The sequence below is a fragment of the Asterias amurensis genome, chromosome 11 (genome assembly GCF_032118995.1).
Source record: "Asterias amurensis chromosome 11, ASM3211899v1".
NCBI classification, from domain to species: Eukaryota; Metazoa; Echinodermata; class Asteroidea; order Forcipulatida; family Asteriidae; genus Asterias; species Asterias amurensis.
The window spans coordinates 2,205,063-2,230,145 of NC_092658.1; the positions used below are offsets into that span (position 1 = coordinate 2,205,063).

At 37.7% G+C, this 25,083-nt stretch overlaps 2 protein-coding genes across 4 annotated transcripts in view; one reads left to right on the forward strand and one right to left on the reverse strand.

Moving 5' to 3' along the window:
* LOC139944657 (ubiquitin carboxyl-terminal hydrolase 31-like) overlaps window positions 1-20,272 on the forward strand; it is a 45,276-nt gene extending 25,004 nt beyond the window's left edge. The window contains exons 5-11 of the mRNA XM_071941721.1: window positions 3,282-3,382; window positions 5,997-6,077; window positions 10,092-10,221; window positions 10,822-10,941; window positions 11,480-11,720; window positions 13,897-14,259; window positions 14,620-20,272. Of these exons, the coding sequence (XP_071797822.1) occupies window positions 3,282-3,382; window positions 5,997-6,077; window positions 10,092-10,221; window positions 10,822-10,941; window positions 11,480-11,720; window positions 13,897-14,259; window positions 14,620-14,762 (1,179 nt within the window). The 3' untranslated portion in view covers window positions 14,763-20,272. The remainder of the gene's footprint in view (window positions 1-3,281; window positions 3,383-5,996; window positions 6,078-10,091; window positions 10,222-10,821; window positions 10,942-11,479; window positions 11,721-13,896; window positions 14,260-14,619) is intronic.
* Window positions 20,273-22,015: 1,743 nt separating this feature from the next.
* The window catches only part of LOC139944658 (uncharacterized), a 30,119-nt gene continuing 27,051 nt past the window's right edge, over window positions 22,016-25,083 (reverse strand). For all 3 annotated transcript variants that reach the window (XM_071941723.1, XM_071941725.1, XM_071941722.1), the window contains one exon: window positions 22,016-24,688. In XM_071941723.1, the coding sequence (XP_071797824.1) occupies window positions 24,386-24,688 (303 nt within the window). In that variant the 3' untranslated portion in view covers window positions 22,016-24,385. The remainder of the gene's footprint in view (window positions 24,689-25,083) is intronic.

The window sequence follows — 25,083 nt, forward strand, 5'->3', positions numbered from 1 at the left end:
TGAGTTGGTTGGTTTGTTTAGTTACAAGTGAAAACTCAATTGAAATTCCTGTAGACTAGATACCGTGTTGCTATGTCATGTAGTTAGTGGCAAGCTCTTACGTAGCATTGCAACCACCAGGTCAGCAGAGACTGGTATTATTGTGCCCTACATTTCTTTGAGAATTGTGTACGGGTGTTTGTCGTATGTTACTAAAAACTTTTATGTTCAATTACATATTCTTTTAAAAGTGACCAACACCAAGTTGAGTCTTCAGCATTTTAATTTTTTATTTAAAAAAACCCCAATTTTTTTTGTTGTTGTAACAATGTACATACAGGCCTGTCAAATATCTGCCTTAAAGTGGATATTGAAATGTCCGCTTTAAAAGTGGATATCCGTTTTTTATTTTTGATGTTGCCAGCTTGGCAACAATAATATACGGCTACAATAATGTGAGATAAGCTTAGTTACTGGATTAATAGGGTGCCCCAATTCGATCAGCGTAAATGTGTGACTCGTGCTGACTTGACGTTACGCGATCATTCTTACATCATGTAGTGTTTCTTTTTCAAAGGGGTCCACTCGCAGGCCTGGTACATAGCAGGTTGTTTTTAAAATCGAGTGTAAACCATACAATCTTTTTTGGTATTTTCTTTATAACATGACACTGGTTCAATTCAACTCAATACATTTCTTTGCATCCTGAGAAGTGCACAACAATAGAATGCAAAAGACAATATTGTGGAGGAAGGATCTTATTAAGCCAACACTTGTAGTGGAGTACCTTTAAAAGAGAAAAAACAAAAGAACAAATTAATTAATTAACTAAATAATTAGTTAGTTTAGTAATTAAGGGACAAGACAAAGATAAATGGGGGACAGATGGTCTGACCCCTCCCCCCCCCAAAAAAAAAATAAGATAATTGATTACTAAAAAGCTGCAAGGGAGGAATCAATTCGTGAGAATAAACTAAATGGATAGAATTATGCTATTGGGAGATCTATAAGATATTCTCTACCCTTTGAAAGGGAGCGACAGTGTGACAAAGACTTGTCTTCTTTATTACCCTACTCCACTCCCATCCATTCAGTCAAAAATCCCATCACATTGAGAGTCAGTCACACGGACAGTGTGTACTTGGGAAACCGGTACGTGTATTCGCATTGTCACCGTGAAGCCCTCAAGATGGATTGACCTCTACAACGGCCAGTGGGCATGCAACATCAGCACACATCCATGTTGATGTATTCCTGTCTCTGTTATCCTTAAAAAAATATCGCCAATAATTTGTCTCCCCACTCTGCACTGGAAAATATTGATGTTGTCTAAAAAACAACCACAAGGGTTGAGGAATTGTTTGTTGGCAGGAGCCTAGGAGTCTATAATACGTATGGTCTGCCGCCCATTCAGACCAGTGTAGCCAAAGTGAGGTTGGGAGGGAAATAAGTCATTCTAGACAACCCCCTCTTTCTGCTTCGGAAAATATTGATGTTGTCTAAAAACCCAAGGGAGGAGAAATCGTTTCTTTGCCCGGAGTCTATGAGTCTAGGAAAACATCCCCAAGTAAATGTACATTATCGGTAGCGGGCACTTAAGGATTGAATTGACTCTTTTGGCATTGCTCGCATTGCATGGATACCGTCTCTCCGAGACTCTCTGTGAGGATTCATGTTCAAGTTTACGGTTACCAACCAAAGACAGGAGATGCACAAATTGTCTTATAATGTATTGCATCTTGTGTTCTTGTTTGTACTGCGGCTAGCCGGTAGTGGCTAGTAGGGGGTGGAGGGGGGGGGCTTTTTGTGTATGTGTGTCTGCACTCATCGCCGGGATTCATGTTCAAGTTTGCGGTTACCAACCAAAGACTGACAATTACGTTTTCATGTACCTACATGTATAAAGAAGAACCACACATCGTCTCATAATGTATTGCGTCTTGTTTTCTTGTTTGAACTGTGGCTAATCAGCGATGGTTAGCCAAGTGTATGCATGTCTGCACTCGTCGCCAGTATTCAAGTTCAAGTTACGGTTACCAACCAAAGTCTGACAATTACTTTGTCATGTATAAAGGAGAAGCACTAATTGTCTTCTAATGTACTGCATTTCATTTTCTCATTTTTACTGTGGCTAACTGGCAGTGGCTAGCCAAGTAGAGGGAGTGGCTTTTTGTGATGCGTGTCTGCACTCATCACCAGGATTCATGTTCAAGTTTTGGGTTACCAACTAAAGACTGTCAATTACTTTGTCATGCATACAGGAGAGGCACAAAACTTCCTGTAATGTATTGGGTCTTGTTTTTCTTATTTTTACTGCGGCTAGCCGGGGGGGGGGGGGGGGGGGGGAGGGCTGGCATTTTGTGTATGTGTGTCTGCACTCATCGCCAGTATTCATGATCAAGTTTACGGTTACCAACCAAAGACTGACAAGTACTTTGTCATGTATAAAGGAGAAACACAAATCGTCATATAATGTATTGCATCTCAGTTTCTTGTTTGAACTGCAGCTAGCCAGCCGCAGTGGCTAGCCAAGTAGGTGGTGGTGGGGGGGGGCGGGGGGGGGTAGCTTTTTGTGTATGCATGTCTGCACTCATCGCCGGACTAGATTAATATTTACAGGTTGATCCATAGGGACATGGGGTAGGGAACTAGATCTGCCACAATGGCAAAACAAGAAAGGAATTGGAGACATCTTGAAATAGAGTTTACAATGTACTATTCAGTCCCCAGGTTGAAGTTTGATTCCTGGGTAATTTTAATCACATAATACTACTTCTTTCTTTTTTTATTAAAGCCATTGGACCCTTTCGGTAAACAGTGTTGTCCAAGGCCCATACTTTGTGTACCACAACTTCTATATCAAATAACAAACCTGTGAAAATTTAGGCTCAATCGGTCATCGGAGTCGGGAGAAAACAACGGAAAAACCCACCCTTGTTTTCGCGCGTTTCGCCGTGTCATGACATGTGTTTGAAATAAATCCGTAATTCTCGTTAACGAGAATTTATGTTGTTTGGCTGTTTTCTCAAAAAGTAAAGCATTTCATGGAATAATATTTCAAGAGAAGTCTTTCACCATTGCCTTCTGTAAACCCTGTAAGTTATTTGTAAATCTGTAAACTTTTATTTTTTTTTATGAACCGAAAGGGTCCAATGGCTTTAATCTAGTAGTTCATGTAGTATTTGAATTTTTTAAATTTTTTGTAACTGTATGTTTCATGAGGTTGAAGCAAATTGAAAAAAAATATTATTATGAAATGTGGCCCTGATACTGACGTATTTTTGTATTTGTTTCCTTGTTAGGGTCCGTTGCTAAGGGTTGGGATCGTGACTGACTCCAAGGGTAGCCGTCATTTCCTCATGCAAGACGAGATGAGACCTTTGTACAACTCAACAATCACAAAGTAAGTTTCTCCAAAACGGAGGGCTCAAACTTAAAGGCAGGGTATAGACCGTATTGAATAACCCCTTTTTGCTATGAAAAGTCGCCATCTTGTAGGGCATACCGTATGCGTATTTTTTTTCTTTCATTAATATCTCGCAACTTTGATGACTAATTGAGCTCAAATTTTCACAGGTTAGTGTAAACACACCAATTGTGAAGACTAGTCTTTGACAATTACCAATAGTGTCCAGTGTCTTTAAAAAAAAAAACGCCGTGCTCTTACAAGAATTAAGTTTTAGGACAGCATGCTACAATACAACTGTTAACAATAATTTGTTCTTTTTCAAGAGTCCACTCATCCTCACATTATTAAGAAACAGGGAACTAATTTATTTGAATACAAAAATATACTAATGAAAATAATATTTATATATTTTTTTTTATTTTTTGTAGGGGGCATGTGATGAATTACAATTACACATTTATTATAAATATCGTCAGGTTCATTTTATGACCTACATGTACTCTAGACAGACACCTCATTGAACAAAAAAATCCTAATGGATCGCGAAAGAAACGTTCATCAAACCAAACCAACACTCTCGAGTGACAGAGGCAACATATTAAGGGGTGATGAGAGACATGACCATTTAGCATCACACTACAGTCTGTGTCTATCTGTAAAACGATCTATCTTGGCTGCAATGCGATGCTCGTGTTCCATGTTTTTGCAATGAAAATGCTCGTCTGGAAACCAATGTTGTTATTATCTCTTTAAAGGAACACGTTGCCTTGGATCGGTCGAGTTGGTCTTTGAAAAGCGTTTGTAACCGTTTTTTATAAAATGCATATGGGTAGAAAGATGTTGTAAAAGTAGAATACAATGATCCACACAAACATGCCTCGAAATTGCGTGGTTTTCCTTTTACCTCGTCGACTAACACGTCGGCCATTTATGGGGGTCAAAATTTTTACTCCCATAAATGGCCGACCATGTTAGTTCGCACAGTAGAAGGAACACCACGCAATTTCGAGGCAAACTTGTGTGGATCATTGTATTCTACTTTCAAAACATCTTTCCAACCATATGCATTTTATAAAAAACGGTTACAAACGCTTTTGTTTTGACCAACTCGTCCGATCCAAGGCAACGTGTTCCTTTAAAGGTACTGTTTTGATTGGTAAATACTCCACAAATTAATGAGCATAGCAACTTACTTGGTGAGACTGCTGCTGTTGGTAGAATATTAGAACTATTTTGAGAAATGATTCCCTTTAAAAAAATTGAGTCTTGAGAAAGGATTATTGCATGAGCCTCAAAGAAAACATTGCTAGAGCTGGACTTGAGCCAACTCCCTTCACATTAGCGTTTTCGCAGGTTAGTTGATTCTAACTGTGGGGCATTCTGGACCCTAAAGTTTGATGTTTGGCCAAATCACACTGAATTGAAGGAAAGTTTTCTGGTTAAATTCTCCTTGGTGTTTATTTTAGTTTAAAAAAATTCTACTGTGCAATCTGAAGCATGGTTCTCTCTTTATGTTTTTCTTTTGTGACAAAATTATAATAGTTGATAATAATAAAAAATGTTAGTACATCGGCTCGAAAGGCGCTAGCTTTTGCATTCAGGGAACCCTGAAATGAGATGCTGGGGACGAATTTACTCGATACAAAAATAAACCAAAAATGCCCTCATCCCTTTAATGTTCTGCGACTACATGTACATCACTGAATTGTTTGGACAGGTTTTATATTGCATCACCTGGTTTTTCAAGTGAGTTCATGAAGTGTTTAGCGATACCACCCAGCACCACTCGTCCTGTTTCACAACATGTTTGTAGAGTGATTCATAACATGAGCACATCTCTATGGACATGATGAAACAGTCCAGTAACTATGTCATGTGCTCAAAAGATCACCCAAAAACATTTTTGTTTCCTTGGGCTGTATTGGGAAGACAAACGATTTCTTGTACCCTGCAATAATCTTTTTAGGTTTAGTTTATTTTAAGGTGTGCAGAATGTCGGTAAGATTGAGGATATGGTCAAAATGTACCCAAAGAATAGACGTCCAAAATAGTTGAAATGTTGGAGGTGGGTTCCGTGTGTGGAAGGGATCAACATGTCCACATGGGTCCACATGTGTCCTCATGTATTATTAAGAGGAATAAAAGAGTGGCGACGAGTTCGTAAAAGGCCGTTTAAAATGGCAGGGTTGTGGCGGTGCGCTATTGCACGGCCACAAATGAGTCCCTACTCTTTAATTCCCATTCATGAATGCCTTTTTGTTAAAAAGCCTCCAAAAATGTTACAAGTAGGCTAGTAGAAAACCTGTGATGATCTGTTTAATTAGCCAATTTTTAAGTTTGTACATTTTACAAAAACTTTTGTAAAATTCTGTGTACAAACAGATTGCGTACAGGTACTAATAGCTATATACTGCACTTGGCAAAAGTAAATTGGCGTAAACGAGCTTGCACGGCCAACACGCAAAGCCAGCCGGTCTTACACAGCTCCAGCTTTGTGTTTATCAGTGGTTTAAACACCCCCCACAAGACCTGCTGTCCATCAATAGGAATAGGGGAACTGTCTGGGGTATTATGAATATTTACTTACTATTTGTTTTGAATCCCTCAGGTTGTTACAGTCCACAGCTGATGAAGGAGGGCCATCCCACATCAAAGCAGTCACAGAATGGGAGCAAGACATCAGATTCACGTAAGGTTACTTCTATGTTCATCCAGTCATGTGTGGGGGAAAGGGAGGGGGGGTAGTAATCTACTGGTTTTAAAGGTTTTGGTACTTTTTGTCGACAAAAAAACTCATCGTCCAAAGATTTACATTAAAGCCATTATACACTTTCGGAACAGAAAACAAAATAAAAGTTCATAGATTTACAAATAACTTACAGGGTTTACAGAAGGAAATGGTAAAAGACTTCTCTTGAAATATTGTTCCATGAAATGCTTTACTTTTTGAGAAAACATTAAAACAATTATCAATTCTCGACATCGAGAATTACAGATTATAGTAAACACCTGTCGTGAGACTCATGACACGGCGAAACCTGCAGAAACAAGGGTGGGTTTTCCCGTTATTTTCTCCCGACTCCGATGACCGATTGAGCCTAATTTTCACAGGTTTGTTATTTTATATATAAGTTGTGATACACGAAGTGTGGGCCTTTGGACAAACTGTTTACCAAAAGTGTCCAATGGCTTTAAACTTACATGGTTTAAAAATAATGATGGTTGGAAGCCTGAAAGGTGTTGTAGTTTTTGAGTAATGATTAAAATAATTTCACAACAATAGTTTTCAATGTACAATGGGTTTACGTGACTCTCCTGAAATCAATGCTCTGTGATTTTCACTTTTGTTCTTCCCAAAAACTTTATGATTAATGAAGCTGAAACTTTTTAAGGTAAATTTTATTGCATACATCTTCAAGTTCATTCACAGTGTGTAGGGATTCATATCATGGCCTACAACTTGATTTACAAAAGGTATCAACCGCACTTTGCTAAGCATAACATTACAGCAACAGGTGGACACAGTATAGCTTCTGTCTTGATGAGTCAAGTGTGAGGGAGTCAGCATCAGTGTACTTTGCACTCTGACAGCGCATGACAAAGACCGGTTTTGAAGCATCTCATATTGCAGTTCACTATAGAACTTATGCATTGACGTTATCAAGTCACCATAAGGCCTGATACAAAGGCGATTGCCTCCATGCTCCCTAGTCATTGCCTTGGTGCCCTGGAAGTGCTCCAGTAGAAATTTACAAATTTCTCATACGGTGCCCTTAACCAATGAGTGCCCCTGCCCTTTCAAAAACAAAGCATACCATCTTAGAGGTAAACCGATGATGAAATTATGGATGCGCACAGATTTGTATGCGCGTTGCCCAGGATTGGGCATTGTGCAGTGTTCTTTTGACCTCAAGGCGAGGGGCGCCCTACTGAAATGACGTCTTATGCAAATATAAGGTCTATGCCCGTGTGGTACAGCTGGGTAGTAGTTTAGATTCTAACTGCCGAGTTCTGCGCTCACGATCAACTTTCTCTGCTTACTGTGCAAGCTGTGTAAGTGAAGAATGGCAAGCAAAAGTTCCCTGCTAACCAGTGAAATACGCTTGACGAAAGAGCGTAATTGCCTGCTTCCGTAAGCACAGATCTTATGCTTACGGTGAGCAGAGCAAGGGCCCAGTTTCATAAAGCCTGTAAGCACACAAACTTGCAGAAACAGATTACCCGCCGAAAAAACATTAAGTTTGCATTGCTGTGGCTGGTGCCCGACTCAATTTATGCTTAGAAAAGAAAATTGTCTTGCAGTATTTTCTGCTTTTAAAACAGAAAGCTCTTTATGAAATTGGGCCCAGCACTTTTGCAATCCGATCTCTCTTGGCTTATAGAAACAGATGGTAAAGCTGATATAGCAAAACACTCTTCTCTCAGGTGTCTGCTTTGGGTGGTGTTATCAGGAAGCTGTTTATCTTTTGGGAAAACCCTCTTATGGAATTATCACATGTTGGAATAAGTGGATTTCAATGACATAAGGAGAATCCTAACAAACAAGAGACTAACAAACTTGTTTCTTTTACTTCATGTACTACATTTTACTTGAAAGTGACAACATACCGATAGGGGAAACAAGACCAAATCTACTCTAACTTTTGGAGATATTTCCAACCATTCATGACTGTCATAACAAACACTGATACTTGTAAAGTGATTTAAAAACATGTGTTTAGAAATCATCCAAATTTAATATTTCATAGAGGGCCTAATTCACGAGCCTGTACATGATCCTGTGAAAAATTGTATGTTTCATTTAAAAATCTTAACACTGAACAAAAATATAGATTGTTTTGCTTTGCATCACAACTGATTGCTAATTTAATATTTAATTAAGCTGTAAACCAACTGCTGTATAGACAATGTGACCTATGTTTACATTCAAACCGCCCTCTGTTGACAAAACACTGTATACGTCATGTTTCGCCGGGCAAAAAGACGCGTTGTCGTGGTAAGATTGCATACACTTTCTAGCTGGCTGCCAAAACACAAAGGTTTTGCCCGGCGGTATACGCGAGAATCATGTTATGGTTTTCGAGTGACGTCAGAGGTCACGTCGTCTATAGACCCATTAGCTTAAGATTTAGCATCAAATTAAAATTATGGGGAAATGTACAGCTGTTCAGCTATAAAGTCAATTACCAATACAATCCAAACTGGAATCTAACACAGTGAAAGGGTATTCTATTTGTTTAGTGTCAAACACCTAAATACTTTATTTAATAAAACAATTTTATCAATCTATCTATACCATTTGTGATACCTATAAGAAAAATTGCACATGCATGTATTCATCATAAAAAATGGCTTCACAATATTTAATTTTGTGTTACTCAAGGTTGCCCATATAAAATGTTGGTTGGGGTTTGTACACTTAAGAAAGGTCTTTTGACCTTTTTTTTCTTTTAAACGTCACTGTCACAGTCGCTGGTTTTCTGAACCTTGGTTGTCTCAAAGTACAACCGACCTTCGACCTTCACTGCAAAAGAAATTACAGCAGTTTATTGTTTGACCAAGAATTATATCAAACTATGCTCATATTTCTGAAATAGAAACTTTGATTGGCTGTTATTTTCTCGCTTCTTTCTGGATCCTTCCCTTAATCCCTTTCCCCTCTCTTTTTCTATAAATGGATATGTATCGGTTTGTGCTTGTTTTATGCCTCTGAAGAAGGTCCGGTTTGGATCGAAAGCTAAGGTCATCTACCCTATCCATTATAAACTATGCTCATAGATATATAAAAGTTTCTAAACAACATAAAAGGTACAATAGTGTGTTGAACAGAGATGCCAAGTCCAGAGGCCAGCTACGCGTGAGATTTTTCAGAGCGCTCTGTTTGTACAAAGTTTGTACACAAATGATGATTCTGATAAACTGCGTGCAATCTGAAGATTGTGCAAACATCGTAGATTGCGTTTTTTGTACACACGAGCCCATAGATGTATGAAACTTTCTAGATAACATAAAAGGTGCAATAGTTTGTTGAATAGGGCAAATTTTGCCGAGCCAGTTTACACATTTGTAGATACTCAAGGCATTCCGTACAATAAAGTTGTCAATGTTTGTAAACAAAAGAAAGGTCTATATGCGTGCTTCTAGGAAATGTTTAAAATCGAGCGTTCCTTGTGTTTCCAGTGGTCCTTGGAAACAGTCGATCTTTTTTTTCAGGATACAGGATATTGAGTTAAGCAGTGAAATATCCGAAACAAAAGAACTACCTGTAGACAAACAAAAGATCAGTATCAATATACAGGACATTGTTATTTATCCAGATGCACGATGATGTTTTTCTTGAATGTCGCCCTCTTGTGTCAGTCAGAGGCTAAACAAGTTTACTTGAACCTATTTTCACTTTGGAAATTGTTGATGATGTTTTTTTAGGAAAAGTAACAGTGTAAATTTCTCTGGCCCAGTTTCATAAAGTTGTAAAGCAGAAAATTGTGCTTAGCAAGGTTTTTTTTTTTACTGCTAAGCAAACAAAAAGCTGGGAACCAGTCACAAACCTTATACACTACCTGACAAAAAAAAAGTAGCTAAGCACAATAAAATTGGGCCCAGTTAGCGAATGAGGAGCAAAACATATCTTTTTTATGAAAGGAAACACTCCCAGTAATAGTCAATGATCTAAATACATTGTATTTTCTTGAACCATCTGCAGGTTTACTCAGCGAGTTCTAAGCATCTTTATTGAAGAAGACGAGAGTGTTCAGAGACATCGTTTAGCTCATCAACAACCTGTCAAGGCCTCGCTGTCTGACTGTATGGATCTCTACACTCAGGAAGAAAGGGTAGGCTATTGCTCATTGTTTGATGTTGTTAGATAGGTAGGATAGGCTAATGAACACCCTTATTTTGATGTTTAGGCGAGGGCGCCCTACTCAAATCAAATGCCGTCATGTGCATAAGGTCTATATCCAGATACAGCCTTATCTAGCATTGAGAACCATAAGATGATATTGAGTGGTTAGACTATGTTGTAAAAGTCATTGAATTCTATACTTATTATATTATAACGTTATTATAACTTGCCAGTATTACGTCCTCTCTTTCTTATTTTGGTTGTTATTTATTTCATTGATTGTTTGATTTTTTATTGTCATCTTGGATAGATGTGTTTATGTACCCTCGTATACAGCTTTGTGCTGCCAGTTGGTTTTTGTAATAAAAATGAATGAATTAATTGTTTTTATATGTAAATTAATTTTAATCCTTCTTGGAGGGGGGTTGAAAGTTTGTTCCTTATTGTCGGGAGACAGACACTTGAATAGTTTTTTTTTTATGCTTTCAATTAAAGATTAATTTTTGAAGAAACCTATCTGGAACTTAATCCTACGAAATTGAATGTTTGATGCTGGTTTTAATGAATGTTCTTATGATTTGATATGCAGCTTGGTTCAGACAACGCCTGGCATTGCCCATTCTGTAAGAAACTACAGCAAGGCTCCAAACGACTTAGCCTTTGGTCCCTCCCTGATGTTCTCGTTATACACCTCAAGAGATTCAAACAGGTATGTGAGACCCAGATCCAGGCTATACAAGATCCAGGCTATACAAGACCCTAGTGGTGCAGTAGGGTGCAAGGGAAGCAACATGGACGGCAAAATCTTTTAAAAATACAAGACAAACTGGAAGAAGAAAAAAGTACAATTATTTTCAACTTAAAATTTGTTTCTAATTGCAAAAGGCGTGGTGATGCCAACAGTGCCAGTTTGCCCGAGTTTCGTTCATGTGTCTGCTTCAAAACCATCATAATCCCTCATAGTGTTCATAAGCCCTCTAGTCATCATGTCCATGAAGGAATAATAATCTGCGATTGGAGTACACAAGTTTTGCAACGTTTCTCAGATTCAAAGTTTCTCTGTGAATAAAAAGTGATATCTTTTCCCATAACCGCAGTACTTTGAAGTAAAAAAATTCTCAAAATACATTATACTATTTAAAGCTTCAGTACCAAGTAAATTTTTTATTTGCAAGTATTTACCAAACGTATATACAGACTATTTAAAAACAAATCTTTTTTTAAATGTGATGATTTTTTTATTTTAGCTGAATACCAGTCGCACAAAGCTAGACACCCTGGTAGATTTTCCAATCCAAGGACTCAACATGGCGCAGTACATCGTACGCAGGCAACAGAACGCCCACGCTGCGTCGCTGAATGCTCTGACTGGCTGGTCGCCTTGGCGGCACATCCACAGACGCCGTGCCCATCACGTGACGGAGCACGTGTATGATTTATATGCCGTGTGTAATCACATCGGTAGCATGCAAGGGGGACATTACACAGGTTAGTTTAAATGTCTCCACATACAAAGAAAGGCAAAGCGCCCTCGCTTGATAATGATAATGGGGAGAAATACATTCTCAGAATAGAAAAAACCTTGATTGACTCGAACCAGAGACTAGCCAAGATATTGAGGGCTAAGTTTTGTCTTGTCAAAGGACATCAAAGGACATGTGATTTACACCAATCATGGCTGGTTTCCTACTTATTTTCAGTGAACCAATAATTAGACTGTTTGGCAATATTTGGCCCTGCTTTAAAAAAAATTATATACGTTTATGAATCGATCACTCGAGTGCAACTTTTTCCCTGATCATTTCTGCTGCATTCAATTCTACAAATACCGAACTTTGCATCCTTCATTTTAATCCATCAATTTTATAATCACTACGTCATTGTCTTTGTATATATATACTCTCCTTTAGGATTTTCTTTCCTCTGTTCCTGTTGCTTTTGTTGTGACTGCTAATATTTGTTTGAACTTTTGATACTGTTTATAGACATGTGTGAATATTCAGAATGTTTTATGAATTGTTGTTGTGTTCATGTGTTACCTTACTGCACTTTTTGAGAACCAATGTGTTAACTTTGTGCTATTTATCCTGTATTTGATATTTTTCTTTCATTGAGGTTTTATCTTGAATTTGTCACCTTGGTACTAGGTACTTTGGTACCTAGTGCTTGCTACTTGGTACTTTGGTATATGGTACTTGCTACTTGTTACTTGGTTCTTTGTACTTGGTACTTGGTTCTTGGTACTTTGTTTTTAAGTACTTGGTACTTTGTACTTAGTACTTGGTTCTTGGTACTTGGTTTTTGAGTACTTGGTACTTGGTTTTTGAGTACTTGGTACTTGGTTCTTGGTACTTGGCTTTTAAGTACTTGGTACTTTGTACTTGGTACTTTGTACTTGGTTCTTGGTTCTTGGTACTTGGTTTTTAAGTACTTGGTACTTTGTACTTGGTTCTTGGTTCTTGGTACTTGGTTTTTGAGTACTTGGTACTTGGTTTTTGAGTACTTGGTACTTGGTTCTTGGTACTTGGTTTTTAAGTACTTGGTACTTTGTACTTGGTACTTTGTACTTGGTTCTTGGTTCTTGGTACTTGGTTTTTAAGTACTTGGTACTTTGTACTTGGTTCTTGGTTCTTGGTACTTGGTTTTTAAGTACTTGGTACTTTGTACTTAGTACTTGGTTCTTGGTACTTGGTTTTTAAGTACTTGGTACTTTGTACTTGGTTCTTGGTTCTTGGTACTTGGTTTTTGAGTACTTGGTTCTTGGTACTTGGTTTTTAAGTACTTGGTACTTTGTACTTGGTACTTTGTACTTGGTTCTTGGTTCTTGGTACTTGGTTTTTAAGTACTTGGTACTTTGTACTTGGTTCTTGGTTCTTGGTACTTGGTTTTTAAGTACTTGGTACTTTGTACTTAGTACTTGGTTCTTGGTACTTGGTTTTTAAGTACTTGGTACTTTGTACTTGGTTCTTGGTTCTTGGTCCTTGGTTTTTGAGCACTTGGTACTTGGTACACAGTTCTCGGCACTTTGTACTTGGTACTTGGTTCGTGGTACTTGGTACTTGGTACTTGTCACTCCTAAATACTCCATGAACCAAACTTGTGTAGTGAGCTTGTATAATGATCAGAATAAATTATAATATTCATTTATGAAAATTGTTTAGCATTTTGAAAGACCTTGTAGCTTTGTATTTCTTGGGAAAAAGGGCACCTTTATATTATAAATTCTAAAGTATGTTTGTATTTAGCTGACAATATCTTTACTTATTATATTTTTCATAACATTTTGTTGGTATTTATATTTGGCATACAGGCTGTTTATATTAGCTATTATAAATATATACAATTACTTATAATAGTTACTTTTTTAACAATCATCATGTGTTGATAACTATCTTTCGCAAACAGGCGATTTGTGTTAGCCATTTTAAACAAAACCACCTATAATAGTTACTTTTTTAACAATCATATTTTTGGGGTAATTATCTTTGCCTTCTGGATGTTTATGTTAGCTATTTTAAATATACCATTACTTATAATAGTTAATTTTCTAACAATCATCATTTGGTGATAATTATCTTTGGCACACAGGCTGTTTGTGTAGGCCATTTTTAACAAACCATCACTTCCTTTTCTAACTTGCCATCTTCACTTTGACCCCCTCCAGCTTTCTGCCGCAATCCAGCCGACAATCAGTGGTATAACTTCGACGATGCCAAAGTCATGCCAGTCACTGAGGAGGCAATCATCACTAAGGGAGCCTACATCCTTTTTTACCATCGACGGAATCTCGCCACCAGCAGCGCCAGCTCCAGTAGCTCGACATGCTCCTCCGGTTCGGACCACTGGATCTACAAGATGCCGGGGTTTAAGCAGCTCAGCTCCAGCCAGGAGGATGTGCTATCGGAAGGATCTAACGATACGGGTCTGTCGGCAGGGAGAGTAGAAGTGGAGGGGAAGACTAGACTTAGAGGTCAGAGGTCGCAGAGTCTGGGGAGGAGGAATGGGTCGCAGGATGATCTAAGTGATGGTACGGATCATTTGATTGGATGAAGTTAAAGTATAGGAAATAGTTGTTAAATTTGCATCGGGGATAAATAATATTAAATGGTTTTACCCTTACACAGATGTGGGTAAGCACTGTATACTCAGTGTTCTCTGTGAGCAAATCACAGGCATATAATTTGGTTGGGATTAAACAAATTGAAATATTATTATTATTTTATTTTTATTTTTATTAATTACCCTGACATTGGCTTACTTTGGCCCTAAACTGTCCTATTATCTGCATCTTGTATCATGTTAAAAGTTTTTTATGTGGAAATATTTGCATGGCAATAATAAATTTTTCGCAAAAGTAATAAGAATTTAATTTGACTTTAAATTGCAGAGGACTGTGGTGGGTTCACATGCCAGCAGCGTCCGTTCGTCCGTGGGGTGTTTGCGTCGGCCACGCTACCCCGCTCCACCCATCAAGGTATCAGGTACATCGACAGCGATGCAGAAAGTGTAATGACTGAGTCTTGTGTCTGAGATGAGCGTGACTTCAGGGAATGTTGCTTAGTAATTCTTTGCAGTGTGCAGGATACCAGTCATAAATTGTACATGAGACATGATGCTTATTCTCTTAAGCATAATTTTGTTGTGCTTAGTTACTTAAAGTGCTGATGCAGCTGTATGAAATTGGGCCCTGGGGTCAATTTCTTACAGCTGATTACAAGCAGAAATTATTTCTTATTCTAACCTTATTCTGGTAAGCATTACTTTTTTTGTGCTTTGGCAGCTCTGTGAAACCGGACCTACACTCACTGTAAAAAAAAACCCATCACTTTACAAGTTTCGGATTCCATAATGCAAGTAATCTGAAGTAGCCAGCACTACTATAGTGCTAGGATGGTCAGTGTTTTTAGGTATCAACAGCAGAGTATAAAATGCTCATCACGTCAGTGCATCTCTGAGAGCATTAAAACTCCTTAGGAGTATGCAGCACCGGAAAGCACATCAGCATGTGACTCATCAGTTAGAATTACAGGTCACAAGTAAATAACTTATACTCCTAGTAGACGTTGGGTAGAAAGTACAACTGAGGGTTAAAGGCCTGCTACTTCACAAAGGCAACAAAGGCGATTGCCTCCATGCCCTGTGGTGCCCTAGAAACGCTACAGTAGAAATTTACATTTTCCTCATAAGGTGCCCTTTATCTAAGGAGAAGATGCCTTGGTGCCCTTGCCCTATCAAAAAGGAAGCATACAGGCGTGGTGTAATGGCAGTGAAGTGAACACACGTCCTAGCGACTCAGCCTCCAGACACTGACTTCAGTACCCTAGATAGGGTTTGCCCTTTTTAAGTGACTTGCCAGCAGGACCAGTAAGCTTGTCCACTATTCCACTAGTCCACCAGCTTTTTCATGAGTCTGCTATTTGAAATGAAATAGGGATGCTTGTCAACACTGATTTAGCTCCAAGATGTAAAGCTGAGTGCCATTTCTACGTTGATGACATTTTAATTGAAGTCACAGCTTCTGATTACGTTCTTTTGAGTCCACGTCTTTTACCATAATTCATTATAGATTTTAAATTATCAATATTTAGCCTGATCAGTATTTTTGTTTTCTCTAACAAGCATCTATCCCATGAACAGGATTTTTTCAAGTGTTGGATTAATTGGAACATTTGACCAACAATCCTGTTAGAGATCAGGTAATCCACACTGTTAATAGATAAGATGGAGTGATTTTTCTTAGCTCGTCCACAGCGCCTTGCTTTAACCAAAGGCGCTTGGATGGGCAAACGTACCATGCACTCTCATTGGTTTAATAATGCGCAATCCCATCATGCATCACACTCACACTGCGCCATACTTCTATGCACTGTATACATGACGTGCTTCCTGAACAAAAATCTGTGCAAGCTGATTAGCCCATTTCAGCGGTCCTGGATAAACTGGCCGCTGGGGCCGAGCGAACGATTTTTTCAGACATTTGAAAGTAAAGATAACCTGAGTCTTATAAGCAGGACAATTATGTTCAAACAGGATTGACAAAATTGTGTAAAATTATAAGGTATGAAATGGCGTTTCAAGGCTCCTGGAGGCAGTGAAATTCTGAAAGTGTCATGGAATTTTGGGTAATCTTCAGGCCTGGAAACTTGAGTAAGACGAGGGTATAGAGGATGTGACCTCTGACCTCACACAAAAACCATAACATAATTCGCGCGCATACCGCCGGGCAAAGACTTTGTGTTTTGGCAGCCAGCTAGAAAGTGTACGCAATCTTACTATGACTACGCAACTCGGTGCCCGGCGAAACATGACGTATAGAGTGTTTTGTCAACAGAGGGTGGTTTGAATGTAAACATAGGTCACATCGTCTATACTCAGGAAAGTATCGCTGGAGGAATTCGAGGAATTTATATCAAAAATTAAAATAAGTATAAAATGGAAAGTAAATCCCCTTTCTGTATTGTTCTGACATGCGTGGTTTGAACGATTGATTGGAGGAATGGGATCCTACAAAAACTGATATCAGTTTGTTTTGAAGGATTAGTAGTCAGATAAGAGTAACTATAAATATGAATATTAAATTTGCGGCTACAACCATGAGTAAAAACTCTTTTGAAGGAGTGGCTCTGAAAAGAGCCGGTTTGATCTTGACGTTTCGACCAGAATACTCTGCTCATCTTCTTCTGCTTCGTTATAAGGCAGTTGGGAGCCTTCATGAACTTATGTGGGTCGATTTTTAAGGATTAAGGCAGTAGGGATCTGACATAAACTTATATTCGTTGCTTCTGAGCAATTGAAGCAATAGGGATCACACCTAACTTATATTAATTTATTTTGACGGATTGAGGCAGTTTGGATCAGACAAACTTTTATAGGAGAATCTAGGTGTTTTAGGAATAGGTTTTTTTTTTTTTTAATCAGAGGACTGTTTTAATTATGTGTGACTGGTTTCTACTTTGAGTTTGGGGGTTTTCAGTTTTAAATTTTGCCTTTTATTTTTCAAAATACTTTCTTTCAATTGAATTTAGGAAATTGTTTTTAACCAAAGACTTTTCATGTACCGTGTTTTTCATTTGCATACTTATGGTAATTGATTTGAGATGTGAACAACAGTAATTTTAACGTATTTTTATTTGAATACTTATGGTGATTGATTTGAGATGTGAACAATAGTAATTTTAACGTATTTTTAATTTTATTTTAAAACATTTTTTTTATGGGAAATTGCAGATCACTTGGTGAGTCTTGCAGATTTATTTTTGTAAATATGGATTCATTCATTTTCAATTGGGTATTTGGTTTAGATAATGAAAACGGCCTTATCCCAAATTTATTTTACATTCATTTTAGTTCATTTGTCTTTCTTTTCATCTTCATTTGAAGTCAATAGGTGATGCAAGAGACCTTTTTGTGGGGAGAGAATCCATCTTTCATTTGCTTCAAATCTTTTTAGGTTGAAATTGACTAGAGCAGGACTTAAAGGCAGTGGACACTATTGGTAATTGCTCAAAATAATTGTTACCGTAAAAACTTACTCGGTAACGCGCAATGGTGAGCTGTTGATAGTATTAATCATTGTGAGAAACGACTCCCTCTGAAGTAACGTAGTTTTCAGGAAAGAAGTAATTTTCCAGTAAAATATTTGAATTTGATTTCGTTCTTCGTCTGTGTTCCAGTCAACACTGAACAGGGGGATGGGAACGGGGGGCGGGGGAGAGAATGGTTATTGTCTGTGGGAAGTGTACAGTGATTGGTTTTATGTAACGTTAGGAATGGGTTGCCCAAGCATTTTGGCCGGGATTGTAGCCATAATGTTGGCCGTCAATATCGTTGTCTTTAAAGTGTTCCGAGTCACAAGCCATACAAGCCTGTACCTGTCATGTAGCCAGGGATCACCTCAAGCGAGTTCCACTTGTTTCATTTCAAATATGAAGTAATAAACCACAATAATATAGTCTCCTTGGGGGTTTGTTACTTGACTCATTAAAAACAAAAATCATGTGCACAATGCAACCATATTTTTGGATTTTAAATGTCGGTCAATTAAATAAGATATGAACATGCTTCTGTTACTCCCCCCCCCCCACATCTCCATTGAAGAGAAGGATAATTTATCATTAAGTTATTTTAATAATTTGCAAAATCAATCAATAGAAAATTATAAATCAATAAAAGTAGTGACAATCATAATGATGTTAATAATAGTTTTATGAATTGAAAAGACTGTATAAGATGCGGAAAGAGATTAATCCTCAAAAATATTGAATCAGCCAGGTTTGTTATACTTGCCAAATGCAATAATTGTGATCTCAGAATTAATCTCTAAATAATCAGACTGGGGCCAATGTTTTGAAAAGGAAAACAAAATCTTTAAAAAAAGACTTGTTTTGTTTAACAAATCCCGTTGAAAACGATGGTTTATTGTGAGAGTCAATGAAAAGCTTGTTTTTGTGTTCTAGTGGTTCATACACCGGCTTCAGAATGGGCAGGCCATGGGTTCAAATCCAACCCAAAGAGGCCTGTGGAATATTTTTTGCTGAATTCAGTAAAGACCAAAGACATCTGCTTTAGCAATGCAAAGATGGTGGGTTTGAATCCCAGTGGTTTGCATGTGGATTCTTTTGGCAGAAATCTGGAAAGTATTGAGTGTTAAGTGGTTTGCAATGTTAGGGTTAAAAACAAAGGTCAACTTACGATTTACTTGTGCCGGCAACAAACCACCGGCAACGTGCAGACAAAATATGCTCAGGTCACAACAACTGAGAAATCGTGCAACTGCAATTGGTTCCCGTCTGTCAGGATCACGTCATACAAGTTGAAACTCTACTCTTGCGACTGTTAATTTTTCAAGCGGCGACTGTTTCAGATTGTCTTAAAATCATCGCAGTTACGCTCAGGTTGTAAATAATCGCCGACTAAAAAGTTCCTGGCGTAGTGTGATCCTGAAAAGTCAGTCGCCGAGGCCGGCTTAATGCAACATTTAACATCGATTAAACCGAGTTGACGCTAGTGCTTATCACTTATCGGTGGAGTGTAAAATCAAAACAGTGTATTGATTCCCAATGCAGTTAGTACATCCACGTTGCCATTCTTTACATTTTTACATTTATATATTTGCGCATGAATTCAAAATCGTGGTTTTAAAAACGGAACTGTTTTGCACTTTTAGAAAGACAGCTCAAGACTGAATCATGGTTAGATTTAATTTATATATAGGGCTTTCATGTTAAATATGTAAAAGATTTAATAATTGCAGAATGATTTTTTTTTAAATGTGCCGTTAAAAAAATACTTTACTTGGTCATTTTATTATATTGCTGAATGCATGACATACATGTAAATGCAGTTTTAGAATGTTATTTAGGCAGAAGCTTAACAAATATTTTTATCTTAGTTGCCTTAGTTAGGAAAGGAGATGAAATGAAACATGATGTAATATGTGGAACTGTGCACATGTAGATGCATGCAGAAATTGGAAACCTACTCTGCTCTCCACCATAGCATAGTTTTGTTCAGGGATGTGTCACTTGCACACATGCGTCACTTGCACAAAAAAACGCGTAGCGAAACTGTTCAGTTGTAGAACACAACCCTTCAAAACGAAAGACAGTCTATAAAGTAAAAAAGTATGATATGATCATTGACTTAAAAGTCAAGATTTGTTGTAAGTTGAGTTTTTTTTATCGCTTGCATATGATGTCACAAGCTAAAACAGCGCCCTCATTGACGTCAAAGGAAGACACCTCAATGGCTGATGGATGTATGTAGCGTGTACTCATGTGCACATTTACCTTTGACCTCAGTGATTGGTGGTGTACTCGCAAGTAGCCTATTATGATGATTGTCAAAATACTTAAGAAGTCTGTTAGGTACTATCATGTTCTTTTAATCATGGGCGTCACTTTTCATTTTGGCAACCTACATGTATTTCATTTGTATAAAAACAAAAAATGCAAGGAAGTTTGTTAAAAATATAAACTATTTCTTTAGTATAAAAACTGAAAAATGCAAGTAAATTGGTTTTGGGTAAAAACTATTTCATTTCAACAAAAGAACTGAAACCAAGTTTGAAGGAAGTTGGTTCTGAAAGAAACTACTCCATTAAAGAATGAAAGAACAGGGGGATAGATTTGTTACAGATACAAAGAATGTCATCAACTGTGTTTGTGTATGTTAATAATGATCATGTTTTTAAAATATATTCCTCATAATTTTAATAATCAAGATGTTTCAGAATTGTCTGAAAAAAATCAACGAAAACAAGAATAAGAAAAGACAATCGTGTGACGTTATCTTTTGGGATCATGTAGCACGTAGAAATTGACTATGCAATTAGTGAAACTTTGTTGTGGGTGGGTATAAAAAGCCACTGACAACTAATCTTTCGGCAATAAACGAACTTTCAGTTATTAAGGATCTAGAGACAAACGGTCTGCAGAAAAAAATATTTTCAAAATTTCATAGAAAGTGGTGAGGATTGATGAGAAGTTTGTATTTATCAATGTAAATGTATACCAGATAATTCTTAAATCTTTCAGACTGTATTATTGTTTATTATTTTACCCAGTGGCATAGTGTATTACGACTTTAGGCTTCTAAATGCTTAATATGTACCATAACGAACAGAAGCAAAATCAGATTTTTATTAAACTCTCAGATTGAATTGGAATTTCGTTGGATTGGATTATTTTAAGACTGATATTTTTGTTGTTAATGTGTCACATTTGGAGTTGCCCCCTAATATTTGCTCGGACTGAATTCTGTTTAAACAGAATCTGTTGACAGATTTTTTTAGACACTTATATTGCCTGACAATTGTCTGCCAAGCAGAAATTAGCAGGATACCAGTAACAAATTGTACATGTGACGTGAAATTTTGGCTGGTAAGCTAATTCTGGTAAGCATAATTTTGTTGTACTTAGCTAATTTTTGTGCTTAAAGGCACTGCCCTTGATTTCACAAAGAGTTAGGACTCTTCTTATCTCGAGTTAGGACTTTTTAGGCATCTGAAAATGTGTGCAACTAGCGTTTTTTTTTCTTTCATTATTCTCTTGTAACTTAGATGACCATATTAGTGGACTTTTTCAAAGATTTGTTATTTTAGGCATAGGTTTGGATACTCCAAGTGAGAATACAGGGCCCAATTTCATAGAGCTGCTGAGCACAAAAATTTGCTGAGCAAGAAATTTCCTCCTTGATACAAACAGGATTACCGAACAAATTTCCGTTTGTTGCATATTGCTTGTTTCTGGTATTCAGCTGTTGTTTGCTTATCCCGAAAGTCACGTGGAAATTTGGTTGGTAATCCTGTTTTTGTCAAGGAAGAAATGTCCTGTTAAGCAAACTTTTGTGCTTAGAAGCTCTATGACATGGTCTGGTCGTGCTGTTAAGCAGCTTGACGGCTAGGCCCAGTTCCCCCTGCAGTATAATGCACAGTCCCTGTTGTGACTCTCACTTCTTCCGTTTTCTACGTTTTCTACTAATGCATTATGGATTTTTGTCTGTCAAGAAGAGTTACATTCCTTTGAGGCTTGTATCGAACCCAACCGTCAGATGACCAAATGGGTCCACTTTTTCACAGATTTGTTATTTTAGGCATAGTTTGGGATACACCAAGTGGAAATACTGGTAGTGCTGTTAAATTATAGATTTTGTCTGTCAAGAAGAGTTACATTCCTTTGAGGCTTGTATCGAACCCAACCGTCAGAGTGTGGGGGCGGGGGTTTCTTAAGCCACGCCGTCTTGAACTCGTCAAACAAAAACAAAAAGAGCAGTCGGAAACAGTATTGATCCTTCTCTTTTTAAAATTTTATTGCAAGGTGCATAAAGGGACTGCATTAAAACACATGCAAAGTTGTTGACTATCTGTACAAATATTGCATGCGGTTTTAAAATACATGATTCAGATTCAGAAATGTACACAAAAGAAACAATAAATCTCTCTTTAATGTACAGTGTTTAAATTAGAAAATAAATATTTACAATTCACTGTTTTATACTTAGGACTCTATTGTGCTGGTCATGTACAGTATGCTATAGTTTGTGCAGTTACGGGTGAAACAAAAATACAGCTCAAAATCTTGTTTTATTTTGTCAATTTTATCTTTCAAAGGTGCAACATGATTTTATATTTTTATTATTTAAAAAAGCACCTTTTTCAATTGGCAGAACTTACATGCATTGATTAGTTGAAATTTTCCATTAAAATCCTATTATTATTATGATTTTTTTTTGACCGATAAAATCTCAATTTATTTCATAGATGGAATTGTATTTAAATGTTTTCCTCTTAAGTTCAACTTGCAAGACTTATAGACACACTCTATCATTGTTTTCATCAAATAAATTATGAAGTACATGTATTTATAAGCAACAATTTTAGTCAAAAGACTACAAAATAGGCGTACCAGTTTCATTTCAACACAGTCAGAAAGTTAAAAAAACTAAACAAACCTCAAAAGCTTTGTTATTTCGTTGACCAAGTTTGGTTTTGTAAATAACAAGAATTCTTATTTATTTAAGCATTCATTACTGGTTTAAAAATTAACTCACTCCAACTCCGTTCTGGAATTTGTTCTTGTGTACAATCTATGTCAGTGTGAGATTTGTATTCTAGTTTAGTCATTTGTAAAAATCAGAAAACTTTTGCACTTTACAAAATGAACTTTGGGGAAGTTAATATTGCTACGCTCTGCTAACCCTGTTTTACAGTGTACAATACTGAACGTCAGTTTTTAGCTCAGATCTCATTTGTTTTTCATGCATGGCTGATTTCACCATTAAGTAACACTTCGCTGATTTCAACATTAATGAAACATGCATAACAGCTGATCACTCTCAAAGCTAACGACCATCAGTAATTCTCACAACTATTCATGTAGTGCAGCTGGTACCTGCAAGTTGCCTATGCCGGTAGCCATTACATGTCAGCGTCCATTAACAAAAGTGTAACCAGACAGGAGGCACCTATAGGCTTTAGCTGGTGCCCACAACACACTTCCGATACAAAACACAGATATGACAATAGAGCTGCTTAACCAAAAATATATTGCTTACTTCTTTCAAGCAACATTAAGCAGGGTACCATCGGTCACATACAGTATGTGTGATGGGGTATTTTTTGCTGGTAACTTTATTTTGGTAAGCACCATTGTGTTTGTGCTTTGCTGCTTTTTTACTCTCCAAACAGCTCCTTGAAAATGGGCATTGTGTTTTGTATGGATAGCACTGGTGTTAAAAAGCACATGTTGTTACTTCAAACATGGAGGTTGCAGTCTGTTTGAAAATACTACCTGCTATGGGGTTCATAAAGACATATTGACATATTTGAACCAACGACTGAACAAACGTTCTGGAACTCTAAAAATATTTACCCTAATCTTGGCTGTCTCCCTATCAGTATCTTTGTTCGGGTTGTCGAAAACACTTGTCACTGACTTCATAATCTAAACCAATCTTTAAACTTGTGAATAAGATCTGCACTGAAAAAGTTCTGAATGATAGTCGTGCTTTTAAAAAATAAATAAGTAGTAAGAATAATTCACTGCATGGAAATCATTTACACATGATCGAATATATCAGGAAAAAAGTCATCTAGATAAAGGTAGTTGGCAACGCAGGTTTATTTTTTCTTGAATTTTTAAAAATTTGGATAGTTGTGTATTTATAGACCTTTATCATACCATGGTGGCAATTTTTTTTGTCTGGTACCCTTTACTTGCATCTCATGCATGTGCAGGTGTACACGGCAAAGGGAACAGACTATTGTTTTCTTTCCAGCCTCCATTTGGTCACAGTGAATTGCTATAATGAAAGAAAACAAAAAGACCGCCCAAAGGTCCACCCTTAGTTAAAGAACCCGGAGAATGCTGAGCTTGACCGCCCTGTGTGTCGTCTGTGGACGCCGCTTATCGCACCGCGTGAAACGCGTGTATGGCAAATGATCATCACGTCATCATCACATGACACACACCTAGACTGTTTCCCCATAAATGGTGTACACACATCGATAAAAGTGGTCACACAACAAAATTTACGCCCAATGTTGCACTCGGCATTCTCCGGGTTCTATTTCTATGCGTCCACCCTATAGTTCTGAACTTGAAAGACGAAGCACTCCACAAACAAACAAAGACCTCAAGTATGAACTTCTGAATCTACTGGACTTCCAGGGGTCGTTCCGCCGGCTCATTGATAGTGTTTCTATTAGAATCCTCCTCTACAGGGACCTCAGCTGTGACCTCTATAGTATTGGACGGGGTCATAGGTCGAGGGCCAGCCTCAGCCTGATTCGTAGGTGATCTTAATGAGCGTCCACTTTGTGGGCGTCCACTCGTTGGACGGGATTGGAGGCGCGATTGCGGACGGCCTGATGTTGGACGGGACGATGACCGCTCGGGGGTTGACTTGGAGAGATGATTCCTGGAGCTGGTCGGACGAGGGGACCTTGCAGATGAGAGCTGCGGGGAGATAACAAAATATGACATTGGTTTAATGATTTTGTAAAATATTTATGGAGAAATACAAAATGGGTTCACCAAAGGGAGAGGAGGCTTTTCATTTGAAGGATCTGTTGAAAGATTTAGCTGAAAAGCCTGAAAGTTAATGCCTTGTTTTTAAAATTCTTTTTGCATCTGTTGTTTCCTTGGCAAGATAGATTGCTTGGCTTGTCTTGTCTTGTCTTTACTGCACAAACCGCCGCCACTGGGCTATAACCGTGCAGACCCTCATGCATGCATGCTCCCTACTTAAATTTTATATTAACAAGGGATGTGAAGCTGTGGGCCGTTTGTACTATAGGAATCGTAATGAGGTAACAGAACTCTTGTCTGGGAGGGTAAAAGTTCACCACAGT